The sequence below is a fragment of the Coloeus monedula genome (genome assembly GCF_965178545.1).
Source record: "Coloeus monedula genome assembly, chromosome: 2".
In the NCBI taxonomy this organism is placed as follows: Eukaryota; Metazoa; Chordata; class Aves; order Passeriformes; family Corvidae; genus Coloeus; species Coloeus monedula.
The window spans coordinates 16,705,327-16,718,909 of record NC_138782.1 but is presented as its reverse complement, the minus strand read 5'-3'; the positions used below and the strand labels follow the sequence as shown (position 1 = coordinate 16,718,909).

Sequence of the window (13,583 nt, the reverse complement as noted above, 5' to 3'; positions counted from 1 at the left end):
TTATCTTTCATTTCTCTTTTCCAGGTTGCAGTAGTAAAACTGAAAAATGCAGATAAGGTTTTTGCCATGAAGATACTTAATAAGTGGGAGATGCTGAAGAGAGCTGAAGTAAGATCAGTAATGTTTTCCATGATTGTGCCCCCTCTTACTCTACTGAATTGTCACTTCTCTGTCCACAAGGCTCTGTGTGTATTAGAGGGATGGAGGAGGTGCTTCACTGTTTACTGACAGTAAAAGATTAATATTACATAAGCTTAAAGCAATTCATCAGAAGGGTTAAAATGGCCTGGAATCTTGACTTATGTGGGGCTGGATGTTTTTGACATTAGGTCTTTTCTGTAATTGCCCAAGTATTACCAACTACGCAAGCGATCTTTTAATGCATTTGTTCCAGTTGGGAATGTAGTCTGTAGCAAGTATTTTCCATGATGGAAGGTAGTTACTGGGCTATAAAAAGGTAATTGCTGAGCCATAGCTCATCAAACTTATTAGTTTATCAGTAGGTGGAACTTAGTCAAGGCCCAATTAGTAGACTGAAAAATCAGAAAGATAAAAGTTTCAAATTAATTTGAGTGCATGTTTCCTAAAAATGTTCATCTGCAAAAATATGGGAAAAAAAGTGCCTCATTAAAGCTAGAGTCCATTTTGTGTGTGAAAAAGGTGGAACAGCTCTTTTAGCAGCCTTGCTTTTGCCTTAGCTGCCTACCTTCATTATACAACTCTGCTCTTCATGAAGTCCTTGATATATTTCCCTGGATTCCTTTGAAAGGAAGCTTATAAAATGCAGTCTACACCTGAATACTTGTGTATTAATTTTAGATGGAAAATGTATCTAACTCTCTAATTTGCTTTGAAATTCTTCATCTGTGCATACTAAAAATACACTCATAAATACATAGGTTTTATTTGAGACCTCAACTTTGCTGCTCTCAGGCTGCCTTGCTGTTCAACTGCTTCCAAGTTTATTTTGATTTCCGCATTTATATTTTAATTACATCTTGGTAGGAAATGAGATCAATGGGAAACCATCACACTTTAAAAAAAATGTATTCAGACAAATTAAAGCCAATTTCTGATGTGTGCACATCCTGTCTTTTTTAATGAAAATGTTATCACATTAAGAAGTATAAATGGCTTGCAGATTGGGGTTAGGTGTACACAATGTGTTTCCTTTTTATCCAGAAATCATTCAAATACTGAGCAATCTGGCAGTAGTCTTGATACAAAGAGGTATTTCTCTCCAAGACAAATGTCATTACTGTAAGTTTTATTATTTTGGTGAAAAAGAAAAGACCAGGAATAAAGCTCCACTCTATTTTTAAATGTACCCTTTTAAAGTGAGTTTGAAAACTGTTCCTTTTCATTAACATACAGTTATAAATAGGTTTCAAAAATTTTTCTCTATGCAAGGTATTAAAAATACTCTTCCCATGGGTCCAGCTGAATTTCTGAAAGTCTGAACCGTTAGCCTGAAAAGAATTACAGCTATGTTTTTCCATGTATTTGTAACCCATGGGTATATAGTGGAAAGAGAACCATCTGGAGTGAAAATGCATTATACAGCATGACCTTCAGCAACTATAACCTGTCATTTTTAAACATTCATGAATGCACTTCTTAACTACTGATGGGGAAAATGACCCATTTGGGCTCTGTTAGCAGTGTGCTGCACTAACACTGAGATACACAGGAAAACCGCGCAGTCCAAAAACACAAGACGAGCATTTAGATAGATCTGTATGCTCATATATCTCTGTATCAACAGTGTGGGAAGTGGGAGTCATTTGTAAAAGCAAAAAGGGAGTATGTACTCAGGAGAGTCTTGAGAATGCCAGATTAAGGTTGACAGCTGCAAACTCTTGAGTGCAAAAACTTTGTTACGATGAAACGATACAGGTTGCAAAGTCGGTGTTCTTTTTTGTATAACACAGAGCATAGGTTTTCCAAATACTTGTCCCTGTTGAGATGGGATGTAGAACTGGGAACGTTACTGATACAAGGAGTACCTGGAAGTGTGTGACATCTTGCTGTTACACTCCCAGACTTGTTACCCTGAGCGTTGACAGTCACTTAGAGTTACACGTGTGCCACGCTGGTGCCAGATGAGGCTCAGGAGGGACCAGGACAAATATTGTGCAGCATGGCAGCAGTCAGCACCCCCAGGAAGTGCTGACTCTGATCTGTGAGGACAGGAGCACCAAACAGCAGAGCAGGTCAAATTCTTTGCTGCTTGAAGGCCACGATAACAGGAGAGATACAGCCGTTGCGCTGAGTTGGCTTTCCTATGACAAGAGAGTTGGATCAGATGACCTCTGGAGGTCTTTGCCAACAGTTCAAGGAGACTGCCTGGAGAAGATGAAGTGTAATGCTAGAATAATGGATGGCACAAAAAAGGCTTCATTTTAAGAAAGCTTAATTGAGCGATGTTACTAATTAAAAGAACCACTGCTACTGTCTCTTTGTTGTTGTTGGATTTTTTTTTTACCACTTCAACTCTGGCTGTTGCTGTCTCAGCTGTGATCTACTGTGGTAGTAGCTGTAGCTTCAGCTCTAGGCATGCTGCCCGGAGGTGGGTGTCTGGAGTGCTCAAGGAATGCGCAGTCTTTTGTCAAATCATGGCAAAAACAAGTGGAATTATATAAACTCTCTAGTAACTAATCCTATGAATTGTGTCATAACAAGTAGAGAAACTACCTGTTATTTATCCTTGTGAAAACAAGAGTTCATAGTTATCTCTTTCTGAAATATGTTAAGAAGGAAGGAAAAAAATCAAGCTGAAGCATCAAACAGCTTTTCTTCCTTCTGAAGATGATCCATACTCATTCTCCTACCCCAAGTCTATTTTTCATTCAATAACCTTTGAAGGTATTTGTTTTAAGTATGTCTTGCTATTTTCTCAAATTTTGCTGATTTATCTCATGCATTGTGCAATGATTAAAGTATGTCATCTTTATTTTTCCTGGTCTGCATTGTTCTTACTCACTGTATTCACCAAAAAAAGGACTTGTGGTGGTTTATTTGCTTGGAGGAGGGAGTTACTTTCTGCTCTGTTTTTGCTGCATGTATTCTTGTGCATAGCTCAATTTCAAATGATATTTCACTTTTCGTTCTTCACTTTCCAAATCTCATAGCCATCAAAAGCTATGCCAGAGTTCTGGTATTTTCCTATTGGATTTGCAAATCAAACTGAAAAAATAAAAAGCAAAGGCTTGAATTTCCTTTAAACTTAGCTGTCTCAAAAATGGAAGAGACAGAGCAAGGTTCAAAATGATGAAACATCTTTGTGAAGAGCAGAGTGTGCTGGAATAGAATATGGTCTGTGTTTTTCTCAAACTCCCCATCTGCCTTCTAAATAGAGCCCATACAATATTATTCTTTCCTGTGCGCTTTTACATATTTTTTTCTGAACAAAATTGTGCATTGGCTTTGTTATTAGATATCTTTTGTTTTCTTGTGATATTCACTTCAGAACTCACACCCTTCTAAATGTTTATAGGATTTCTTTGCTATAGTTTCTTTTTTGGCTTTACATCTGTTTGGTCACTTTTGTCTGTCATTCTGCAAAGTTGTTTCTGCTGAGGTATTTTTTTCACTACTCAGGGCAAGTTGCAAGACCTTCATTGGATTAAATACCTTGCTGCTTTGCACTTGGTTATTTTCCTCACTTTTAATCTTCTTTTGTCTTGTACAAACCTGTGTTTCACAATTAAAACATTTGTTGGCAGTTCTTGTTCCTCCTCTGTTTCACTTGATTTGAAGGCACCTCCTGCCTCTTGTTTTTCTTTCCAGTATATTGAGAGGAAACCTCTTGGGATGTCTGATCAACAGCTTATATCTGGCAAGAGCAATATTCACTTCTCCCAGCTTTTCCTGAGCAAGGGGTGTGGAGAAAACCCCAAGTGGTTAATGATTGTCAAATGATGACTACATGGAGTTATTGGCAGCTACTTTCAAATGAAAAGAACCTTGCTTATATGGAAACTCAAGTGTAATGCTAGGACAACAGCATGATGAGATAAAACAATGACACAAGACTCCAGATTCCAGCTCTCTGACTCCTCGTGCAGTTACAGTTACCTAATGCCATTATTTATTGTTTTTCTTAATCATACACTGCTATTCTGTCATTATTGATACTTCAAGATTTTGACATTTTAGACAATGGGAAGCAGCAGCTTATTTATCCCTTTGCCTCACTTAACAGTACAGAGAGGTATAACTGTTTAAATTTGAAGAAGGTGGGCTCTTCTCATATCTATTTTTTTTTATATTTTGTCTTGTGTGGATAGTGTAATAAATGACTTTTTAACTGGCATTTTGGATTTTTTTCCCCTGAATATAATGTCAAAACATAGTCAGCTTGCTAAATGGTTTTTTATATATTTTACTTAAAAGCTATAATTATTTATCTCCCCTTCAGACAGCCTGTTTTCGAGAAGAGAGAGACGTGTTAGTGAATGGAGATAACCAGTGGATCACAACATTACATTATGCATTCCAGGATGAAAACTATTTAGTGAGTGTTGCTTTTATATATATGTGTGTGTATATATATATATGTCTGGGTGGAAATGCAGAGTCTTAGTTGTGGTTTGAGACAGAAACGTAGTTTATTTGTTAATTTTGTATTCTGGACTATACAGATCATGTGAGGATCTGCGATTTTGTGCATGAGATTCTGAAGGGTGGAAACTGGTCGAAAACTTTGAAAGTTTTGCTGTAAATACCTCAGGAAGGCAGCTTTGTTTTCTAGACCACTTTGCATTTGTTGATAAACCCTGGTCTATCTGCGTAATCTTCGTACAATTTGTCATTCCATTAAAAGTGGACTTACTAACATGCATTTTCTATCTTACTTCAGTTTTTTATGATTAACTGTGCTGATTACTGCTTTACAGAGAGAAATAGGGAGTAGCCCTGTTTTGAAACAACTTACTATTTTGAGGACTTAAACTCAGTAAGCTGTCTCAAAACAATAAAATGTTATTGCAGCATGGAAGAATGCCACTAAATGCTCATAAATAAGAGTTGGAAGCTGTAGTTGTAGATGAAAGTGTCTCTTCTATGTTATTTAATTTCTGAGTATTTTGAATGACTTGCAAAATGAAGCTAATATGAGTAATAGTGGTCAATTTTCTATAAAATCCTTCCCACTTAAAAATGTTTTGATTGTGATACAGTTTTGGTAATATTTACGCCTCAAAAAGTAAGCAACAACACATTGATGGCTTTTGATTGTTTGGGTTTTATTGCCCTGTGCTTTGGATTCTCTATCATTAGCAATTCTAATAATTTCTTTAAAAAACTACTAACAGCCACAGTCATTTATTCCTCCCAGTCCATCCAATACATGAAGTGCTACACATGGAACTCTTGCAGACTTGCAGTGTTTTCTGCCATTATATTGCACTTTGTTCTGCCAGCTCAGATGCTTGGGGATCCACGGGTTTTGGTAGGTTTGCACAGAAGACTGGGCTCTGCATTTCTAAGTCTAACTGTTGGCTTAAATACCTCCCAGCCAGCTTCATGCTTTGTTAATGTGGACAGTAAAAATAATCTCATGTATTGTGTAATTCCGATCTTATCATTAACAACGTTTCAAGGAAAATATTATATATTCCACAACAGCCTGCTAGAATTTGTTTTATTCTTGCCAGTTTCCTTGTTTTCACTAAGCACAGAGCAGGTTCTGTTGTTCATCTTTGATAGTCTGCTGACAGGAGCTAGTTTTGCAGCTTGCTGGGCAAACTATCAGTAATACTGGGAGTTTGTATCATCACTAGTTCTCTGTATGCTTTTTATTAAAATCATGTGTAACAGAAGCGGCCTTTAAAAGAAATCTGTGTAGGTTGAGCAGTAGATGTGGTTGAACAGTGACTGTTGTTTGCCTTGAGATGGACCTCAACAAACTGGAGAACTGGACAGAGTGAAATCTCATGAAATTCAGCAAAGAAAAAGGCAGTGCCTTGCACCTGGGGTGGAATAAAACAAACCCAGTACATGCTGGGGGCCAAGTGATTGGAAAGCTGCTTTGCTTGAGGTCCTGGTGGATAACAAGCTTAACCGTGAGCCAGCACTGCACCCTCGCAGCAAAATAGGCCAGGAGTATTCTGGGCTGCAAGGAAAAGTGTTGCCAACAGGTCAGGGGAGGTCCTTCCTCTCTGCTCAGCCCTGCCCCAGCTGCACCTGAAGTGTTGTGTCCAGGTCTGAGCTCCCCAGGGCAAAAGAGAGATGGAAATACTGGAGCAAGTCCGCTGTGAGTGCAGAAAGGTGATTGAGACACTGGGGCATCCTTCCTGTAACGAGAGCTGGGATTCTTCAGCCCAAATTAATGTAGGATTGAGAGGGGGGTTATCATCAGTGTGTGTAAATACCCAGTGGGGGGAATGAAGACAAGGGAGCCGGGTTCCTCTCTGTAGTGCCTGGTGAGAGGACAGGAGCCAGTGCACACAACCTGAAATACATGGAGTTTCATCAGAACACAAGAAAACCCTTCTTTATTGGGAGATGCTCAAACCCCAGCTGGAGACAGTCACCATCAGCCTTTTCTAGCTGACCCTACTTGAGCAGATGAGGTCTCAAGAGGTCCCTTCCATGAAATGAATCTGTGATTTAGGATTAAATACCTGTTTTAAGCTTCCACTAGTTACTAGAATTTAGTATTCCTTAAATCTGTCCTTTTCTTTCTCTTGGAAGGATGGTGCTGTTGTACAGTAGTATTTTGAGAAGTATTTGAGATACTGGATAGATCTGGATGATTGCGTATATTTAGAAAGTATTTTTAAAGCTTTAAAAAAACCCAAACTTTTTTTTAAGGGCATGGATATTTGACATTGGATATTTGACAGAACTTTTTATTTAAAGCTTAGATTTTAGGTCCAGCTGTCATTCCTATGCATGTATTCAACTTCATTTGCACAACTTAATACCCTGAGTTGTGGTTTAAGTGTTGGCTTATTCAAGGAGTTGAAGGTTTCCATGTGATTAGGCTACTATGGTGCTCTTGCAAACATAGGAGGAGGTGCAGAATCCTGTGCTGTAAGAGCCAAAATTCTATTATTTTGGTTTATCCAGGAGCTGAGTTGCAGAGGTTTTAAAAGTGCTGAAGAGTGAGTACAGAGATCCCACATCAGTTAGGAGAATCTGAGGAGGTTTTTTTTCAATATACTTTCAAAGCAGTAAGTTCAGCTCTTGGAGATGTCTGTACAATGCATCAGTTAATAATCAATATCTGAAGTTTCAAAGGTTTAATGCATTTTCTAAAACTGTAAAACACGAGAAACTAATACTATCAATCTTGTTCCAGAAGGAGTGTAGGAGCAATATTTATCTTCTGTAAGGGTTGTGAGCTTAATTTAAGTTTATTATTCCTGTCACAAAGCAACAGATGAAAATTTGACTGTCAACACATTTAAAATCTTGGGGAAATGCCTTTTGTGCTTTTTTATGCACTTGGAATCAATGAGGATGCCCAAGTTACTATGTCTCAAGCTGTTAAAAATCTTTGTTCATCACCTTTATTGTTATGAAAAATATGAGGGAAAAGAAACAGGTGTAAGATTTCTGCCTGCCCCTCATCTTCCCTCGAGCTGGTATAATTTTGCAGATTTTTTTCCTCATATTTTAGTGTCTTTTTCTGAAAATGGGATAGGCAAACAATTTAGGGGAAGTAATGCAAATAGTCCCTTTAGGTTGCATTTTCAGAATTTTAAAGAAACAAATTGGGGTGTACATTGTTACATCTTCAATACTTTTTATTATTTATGGTCTTGTTAAGAGTCACTGCTTCAAATGCAGATAGGGTGCCTTCCTAGAAACAGACTGGAGCTCTAAGCAAAAACTTCCAGATACTCTGTACTTCAGTAGAAATTTATTCTCAGGGGTGTGATTTGATTCTTGGGGCTGTCTTGTGTAGGGCCACGAGCTGGACTTTGATGATCATTGTGGCTTCCTTCCAGCTCAGGATATTCTGTGATTCTAATAGACCTCTCCACAATGATGTTTGAAAGTAACATCTTAGCAGTTCATGTAAAATTAGAATGCTTATAATTAGTTTGTTAGCTATAATTAGCTTGATTTTTTTTTTTCTTTCCCCCATTTGCCCTTTCAGGTGCTGTTTCATAATTAAAACCAAACTAAACAAAGCTAAAATATATTAATCCTGAGTTTCACACTGAAGTTTCACTTTTCCCAGCCATTTTAATTATGTTACTAAAAGATTGCTTCATTCTGTAAATACAGTAAAGTGCAGAAAGGCTCTGATTTCTTTAAAGTCTTTGCACCCACTTAAATGGCTGGCAAGTTTTGTGTTTCATTAATACATAAGAAATCAATATTTTTCTCCATCCTTTCAGTTAGAGAAGGTGACATGTTGTATTTTATGTTGCAAAGTCTTGTATCATGTGTAATGTCAACAATTTCTGAAATTATGCTGTGGGTCACTGGAAGTCTCTCAGACTTTGCCTTAATCTGAATAGTCTAAAAACTTAACTCTCCAAAGTGATGTGTTTAATGGGAAAAGAAGATGGTAGGAAAAAAGGAAAGGGAAAGTCTGGAAATCAGGGCAACGTAAATGAGATTACAAATTAACACACTTATTTCATTTTTATAGGTCTGTGCTTTAATCTTTTACTCCTTTTGCATGCTAGCAAAGGGTACTGTTTTCATAAGGGAATCCAGAGGATCTAAGTATTTCATGTTTGGTGATGGGACTTTGGATGAAGTTGATACTATTTTGTCATGGCTTACTGTGTTTGGGGAGGTATAAATATGAAAAATATTCAAGGCTAAATGTTAAACTGCAGCTGAACTGACTACTGTTTTCAGAGCATCTAAGCATCTTGCTTAGTTTTTTTAATGTCCTTAATAATTTTTGCAGTGAATTAATTTTTATGCTTCAATTAGTATTTAGTCTCTTATTCACTCAATAAATTGTGATTTTTTTCGCCCCCCCACTCTGTTTTCTTTTCATTCCCACTGCATAGTACCTGGTTATGGATTACTATGTTGGAGGAGACCTGCTTACATTGCTCAGCAAGTTTGAGGACAGACTCCCTGAAGATATGGCTCGTTTTTATTTGGCTGAAATGGTGATAGCCATCGATTCAGTTCATCAGTTGCATTATGTTCACAGGTAAGTAATTTGAGCTCCAAATTCCTGTTGGAGTTATGGAGAGTTACTTGATAGAATGAAACTAGTTCCTTTTAGAGTTGGTAACAAGTACTTTCTGTGGCAGTAAGCACAGCAGAACCAACCTGCCCACATGTTGTGGTCATTGGAGTTGTTGCTAAACTTGTGCCATATCATCAGAGACATGAATGAACCTCTGAGTGCACCTCATGAACCTTGCACACTGGTGTGTTTGAGAGTTAATGATCAATAATTTATAAAAGCAAAGCTGGAAACCTGTTTGTTTGTGAAATATGATCAACTTAGAACAGGTTTATTGAAAGGCCAAATTCTGTTTCTTCATTAATCTGTTTGATTTATACTGAAGCTCAAAACACACAACTATCTGCTTTGAATTTTTTTTCAGCATTTTCTTTTGGACTTAAGGATATTGTCTTTAAAATAAAGTGAGGGCAGCTAAATGAATGGAAGTACTTAAATTGTGGTACTTATCTTTACCTTGGTGTATATATATATAAAACCAGACTGTGTTCAAAGGAAAATATTAAGTCATTTGTGTCTAGCTTTTTTGGAGACCATGATTGATTTTTCCACAAAACAAGCATCATCTTTTCCTTGATGTATCATTCTCTGCTGAACTCCATGGTAATTCTTGTATGCAAAGATTATCTTACAAGAGGCAGAATCTTCAAATGCACTCAACAGATGTACTCGACTCTGACAGAAGTCAGGAGGAAAACTCCCATTCTTTAAGCTGAATCATTAAGCTGGCAGAATGAGCTCATTTGATACATCCATCCATCGCCCTTAATTAGAGTCTGTACTAACTATGCCTTCTTTTACTGTTCCCACTTGACTGCTTCATTGCAAAAAAGGTGTCTGTGTGGGAGGGGTGGGAGGTTAGGATTATTTTTTTGTCCAAAAGGTGTATTGTGGTTGCTGTTGGTGTGTTAGTGGGCTGTGTTTTATTTCGTTTGCGATTCTGGCTTGTCATGAGAGAGCTGTAGGTGGGGTGGTGCTAAATTGCAAAACACTCCTCTGGAATATTTTTCCATCTGCTAGTTTTGCTAAAGAGCTGTGTCTACCTGCTAAAGAGAGCTTTGTGATAATGTCTCATGGAAAAACCCAGAGTACTTTCCTTGAGTATTGAAGATTTGAACTGTGTTATTTCTGCCTTTTTTGGTTGTTGGTTTTTTTTTTTTTTTTTTTTTGGCTTAGGACCTGGTGTGAAAGGTTTTTGCTTTGAATTTAATTTGGATCTAATTCTTAAGATGTGTTTGTGGGTAAATTGGTGAGACACTATCTACTGTTGCCAGATCTTTTACCCAGTAAATCTGCATATAGAGTAGTAACTCTTTTCAGAAGAATAGATTCCTCCTACCTTTTCCTCCAAACAGATCAAAATCTTTGTAATTCAGTACTCTTGGTAAGTAATGTGCAACAGATGTGATGTTTCCATCCTCAAACAGTAGTGTCCCCAAGATGAAATAGGTGCTGGTGTAAAATTTGGGATGAAAATAGTATCATTGCAGTTGAAAATAGTATGCTAATTATTAGGCTTGCATATTTATTCTTTTTTTCTTTTTAAAAACGCCCCTATGCATTCTCAGTCCTTTGTTGTTTGATTTGTGGCGTTGCCAGTGAGCTTCACATGTTCATAAAGTTCTAAATGCTATTTTGGCATTTTATCATTAGTGCTGCTGTAATACAATGCCTGTTTATAAAGATATGTTTGGCAAGATTAAAAATGTAAAGAGCACTTGAGTATATGTTAAATGATCAGCCTTTGAAATGAGACCTGTTCCACTGTTAGTTTTATTAAGATGTTTGCAACTGGTAAAGCAAAAGAAAGGAAAAGAAAACACATCATCTAAATGCCATTAATGCTCTTTTCCTGAAGGCTTAACCATGGTGGCCACATCCTTTTTTGGGAGTGCCTTCCACACAGCAAAGGATGTATGAGAAAAAGAAGGAAATAGTGCTAAAAGCTGGATTAATGTAGCAGCTGCAGTAGTGGTATTTCACATGAATAGCCAGTGTGCATCAGCATTTGATCTGGGTTGCTGCTACTGAACTAGAAACCGTGCTTTAGGCGTATTTTGGTCAAGGTTCTATTCACACAGTAAGATAGCAGATTGTTTTGTTTTGTTTCCTCTTAGTGCCCCAGTTCTTTCAGGATAGATTTTCACATTAACCATACATAGTGATGTACTTTGATGATAATTTTCTGGTTTTCTCTGAATGTTTTTTGTACTTTTTAAAAATGGTATTTCTGTTTTCCTTCTGAGTGTGTCACTCCTCTTGTGTCTTTCTAGCATCAATCACTTTTTTGTTGTCAATCACTTTTGTTTGGGAGTGAAGCTGATTTCAGTGGCTGTTTGTGTGCCAACCACTCTGATGTCAAATGCAAGACACTTTCCTTTCCTAAAGTACATAGGCCAAGGTTCTGAAATGTCAAATACAAACAACCTCAGCATTACTTAAATTGCAGTATTTCAGGTTTTCAGTTTCAAATTTGAATGCTATTTCTGCACTAGCATTGTGGGATTGCAGGATGAATTTATAGTGGGAAGGAGATAAAAATCTAGATATTAATAAAATTGTGCAGATAAATTGCATGGTGTTTTCTAAGCTGTCTCCTGGTACCTTGTGAAATTAAGAAAAAGAAAAATTGCTAGCTAAAAATAACATCAATACTATCATTTTTTAGGATGTTCTTAGTGTTTTCTCAGGTTTTTTATCCTCTTTTTAGTTTCAACAAATATGTGATTCAATAAATCTTGGATAATTTTTATTTCTGACTAATTTATTTCTGTGAACAAATCTTGTAGTATTTTACCTGATAGCTAAATGATGGCTCAGAATGTAAACAAAATGGTCTTTTCTTTAGTATCATAGCTTTTGCCATTGCTATGAATTCACCAGCACTGGAACTACCAAGTGATGTTGACAGCTCCAAGGCTAGCTTTAGAAAGAAACTTCATCTGAGTTAAATATATGTGCAACTGTTCAAAATGAGAAAGAAAGTACATATTTGTATCTCTCACAAATGCACAACTTGGTTGGCAAGCTTATACCTAACCCTGATACTTTCAATTACAAATTTGTACCAATGAAGTGATTCTCGCTTTTAGGCCAAGGTTAAATATTATCTTGTGCCAGTTTTCTGCAAGCTGTAGTATCATACAGGGTAAGATTTCCTATTTATTAGGAATCAACATAAATTTGTCCTTTTTTAATTTTAGCACCTTTCTTTTGTTTTTCTTTTTTTTCCCCCTCTGAAAAAAGTCTCTACATGCATTAATATTATTTTATTTTCGAGGTTGTGTTGTTATTTAATTCCTCATGGCATATGTTAAAAGCTTAGACTTGCATGCAGTATCAAATATCCAGGTGTGGACTGCAGTAAAACTTACCAGTTTAAGCTAGGTAGCTACACTTTATTTATGCATGTTGTGTTACCTCAAACACAGGAAAATTGTTTTTCCTACAACACCGTCATGATTTTATTGGTGAACCAGGTTTTCTCTCAGTCTTATGTAACATATAAATTCTTAATTTTGTCTAAATCCTGTAGAGTAAAAAAGGAATGGAGAAGGCCTGGCTGCCACAGGAAGCAATTTCCACTGAGAGTTGCAGAAGATGCCCTCTGGACAGGAGCTGGTCCTGGGCACACTCAGTGTGCCATTGGTGGTTTTGCACATCCCTGCACTGTCTGTGCCCCTGCCTTGTATGCTGTCTTCCAAGGTAGCCCCTCAGTAAGGGTGCATCTAAGTCTGTCTCTGTCCTAAATTTAATTTGGGACATTACAGCTTCTTGAATAGAACAGAATTACAAGTGTTAATGTGCTTAAATCATTTCCATCTTGACTTTCTTTCCTCCACTTATTTATTCTGTGCAGGGTTGCATAGTGATTCAGGGCAGAGCCAATTTGCAGCTAGGGAGTGTTCAACATTTAGGCTCATGATCCTCCAGACCACTGCAAAAACACTCATTTTAAATAGTTTTCATATATTGGCACACACCCACATTAAACAGTCATCTCTTTCTATTGACTGGTAAAACAATCCTTAGTTACCTCCTTACTAAGAAAATATTTTGGAAAGATGATGAAACACCTGTGTTAATTACTATTTTTGTTGGTTAAGTTTATGGAGGGTAGTTAAGACCACAGGGCAAACTCTTTAAGTTACATACATTTTGGGTATTGTCTTTTGCATGTGAAAAGATAGGCCTGCAAAGCATAAACACACCCACTTCCAGAAAGAATGTGAGATTATAGTTAGCTCCATCAGTGTGTTTCTGGATTTCTGGTTGCTGCTGTCTTTTAGTTGGAAGGATTTTAGCATTCTAAACCACCAGATACCTTTTTTTTTTTTTCCCCTTTTCTTTCGATTTTCTCTATCAGCTTCTGAAATTTAAGCTGAGCTTCGCTGGAACATTTGAATTCTTA

General features: G+C 37.1%; 1 protein-coding gene across 10 annotated transcripts in view; it reads left to right on the top strand.

Annotated features, from left to right (window-relative positions):
• The window catches only part of CDC42BPA (CDC42 binding protein kinase alpha), a gene marked incomplete at its 3' end in the record, with an annotated part of 184,112 nt that overhangs the window by 65,518 nt on the left and 105,011 nt on the right, over nucleotides 1–13,583 (top strand). For all 10 annotated transcript variants that reach the window (XM_082303113.1, XM_082303112.1, XM_082303111.1 and 7 more), the window contains exons 4-6: nucleotides 25–108; nucleotides 4,421–4,516; nucleotides 8,985–9,133. In XM_082303113.1, coding sequence (XP_082159239.1) covers nucleotides 25–108; nucleotides 4,421–4,516; nucleotides 8,985–9,133 — 329 coding nt within the window. The remainder of the gene's footprint in view (nucleotides 1–24; nucleotides 109–4,420; nucleotides 4,517–8,984; nucleotides 9,134–13,583) is intronic.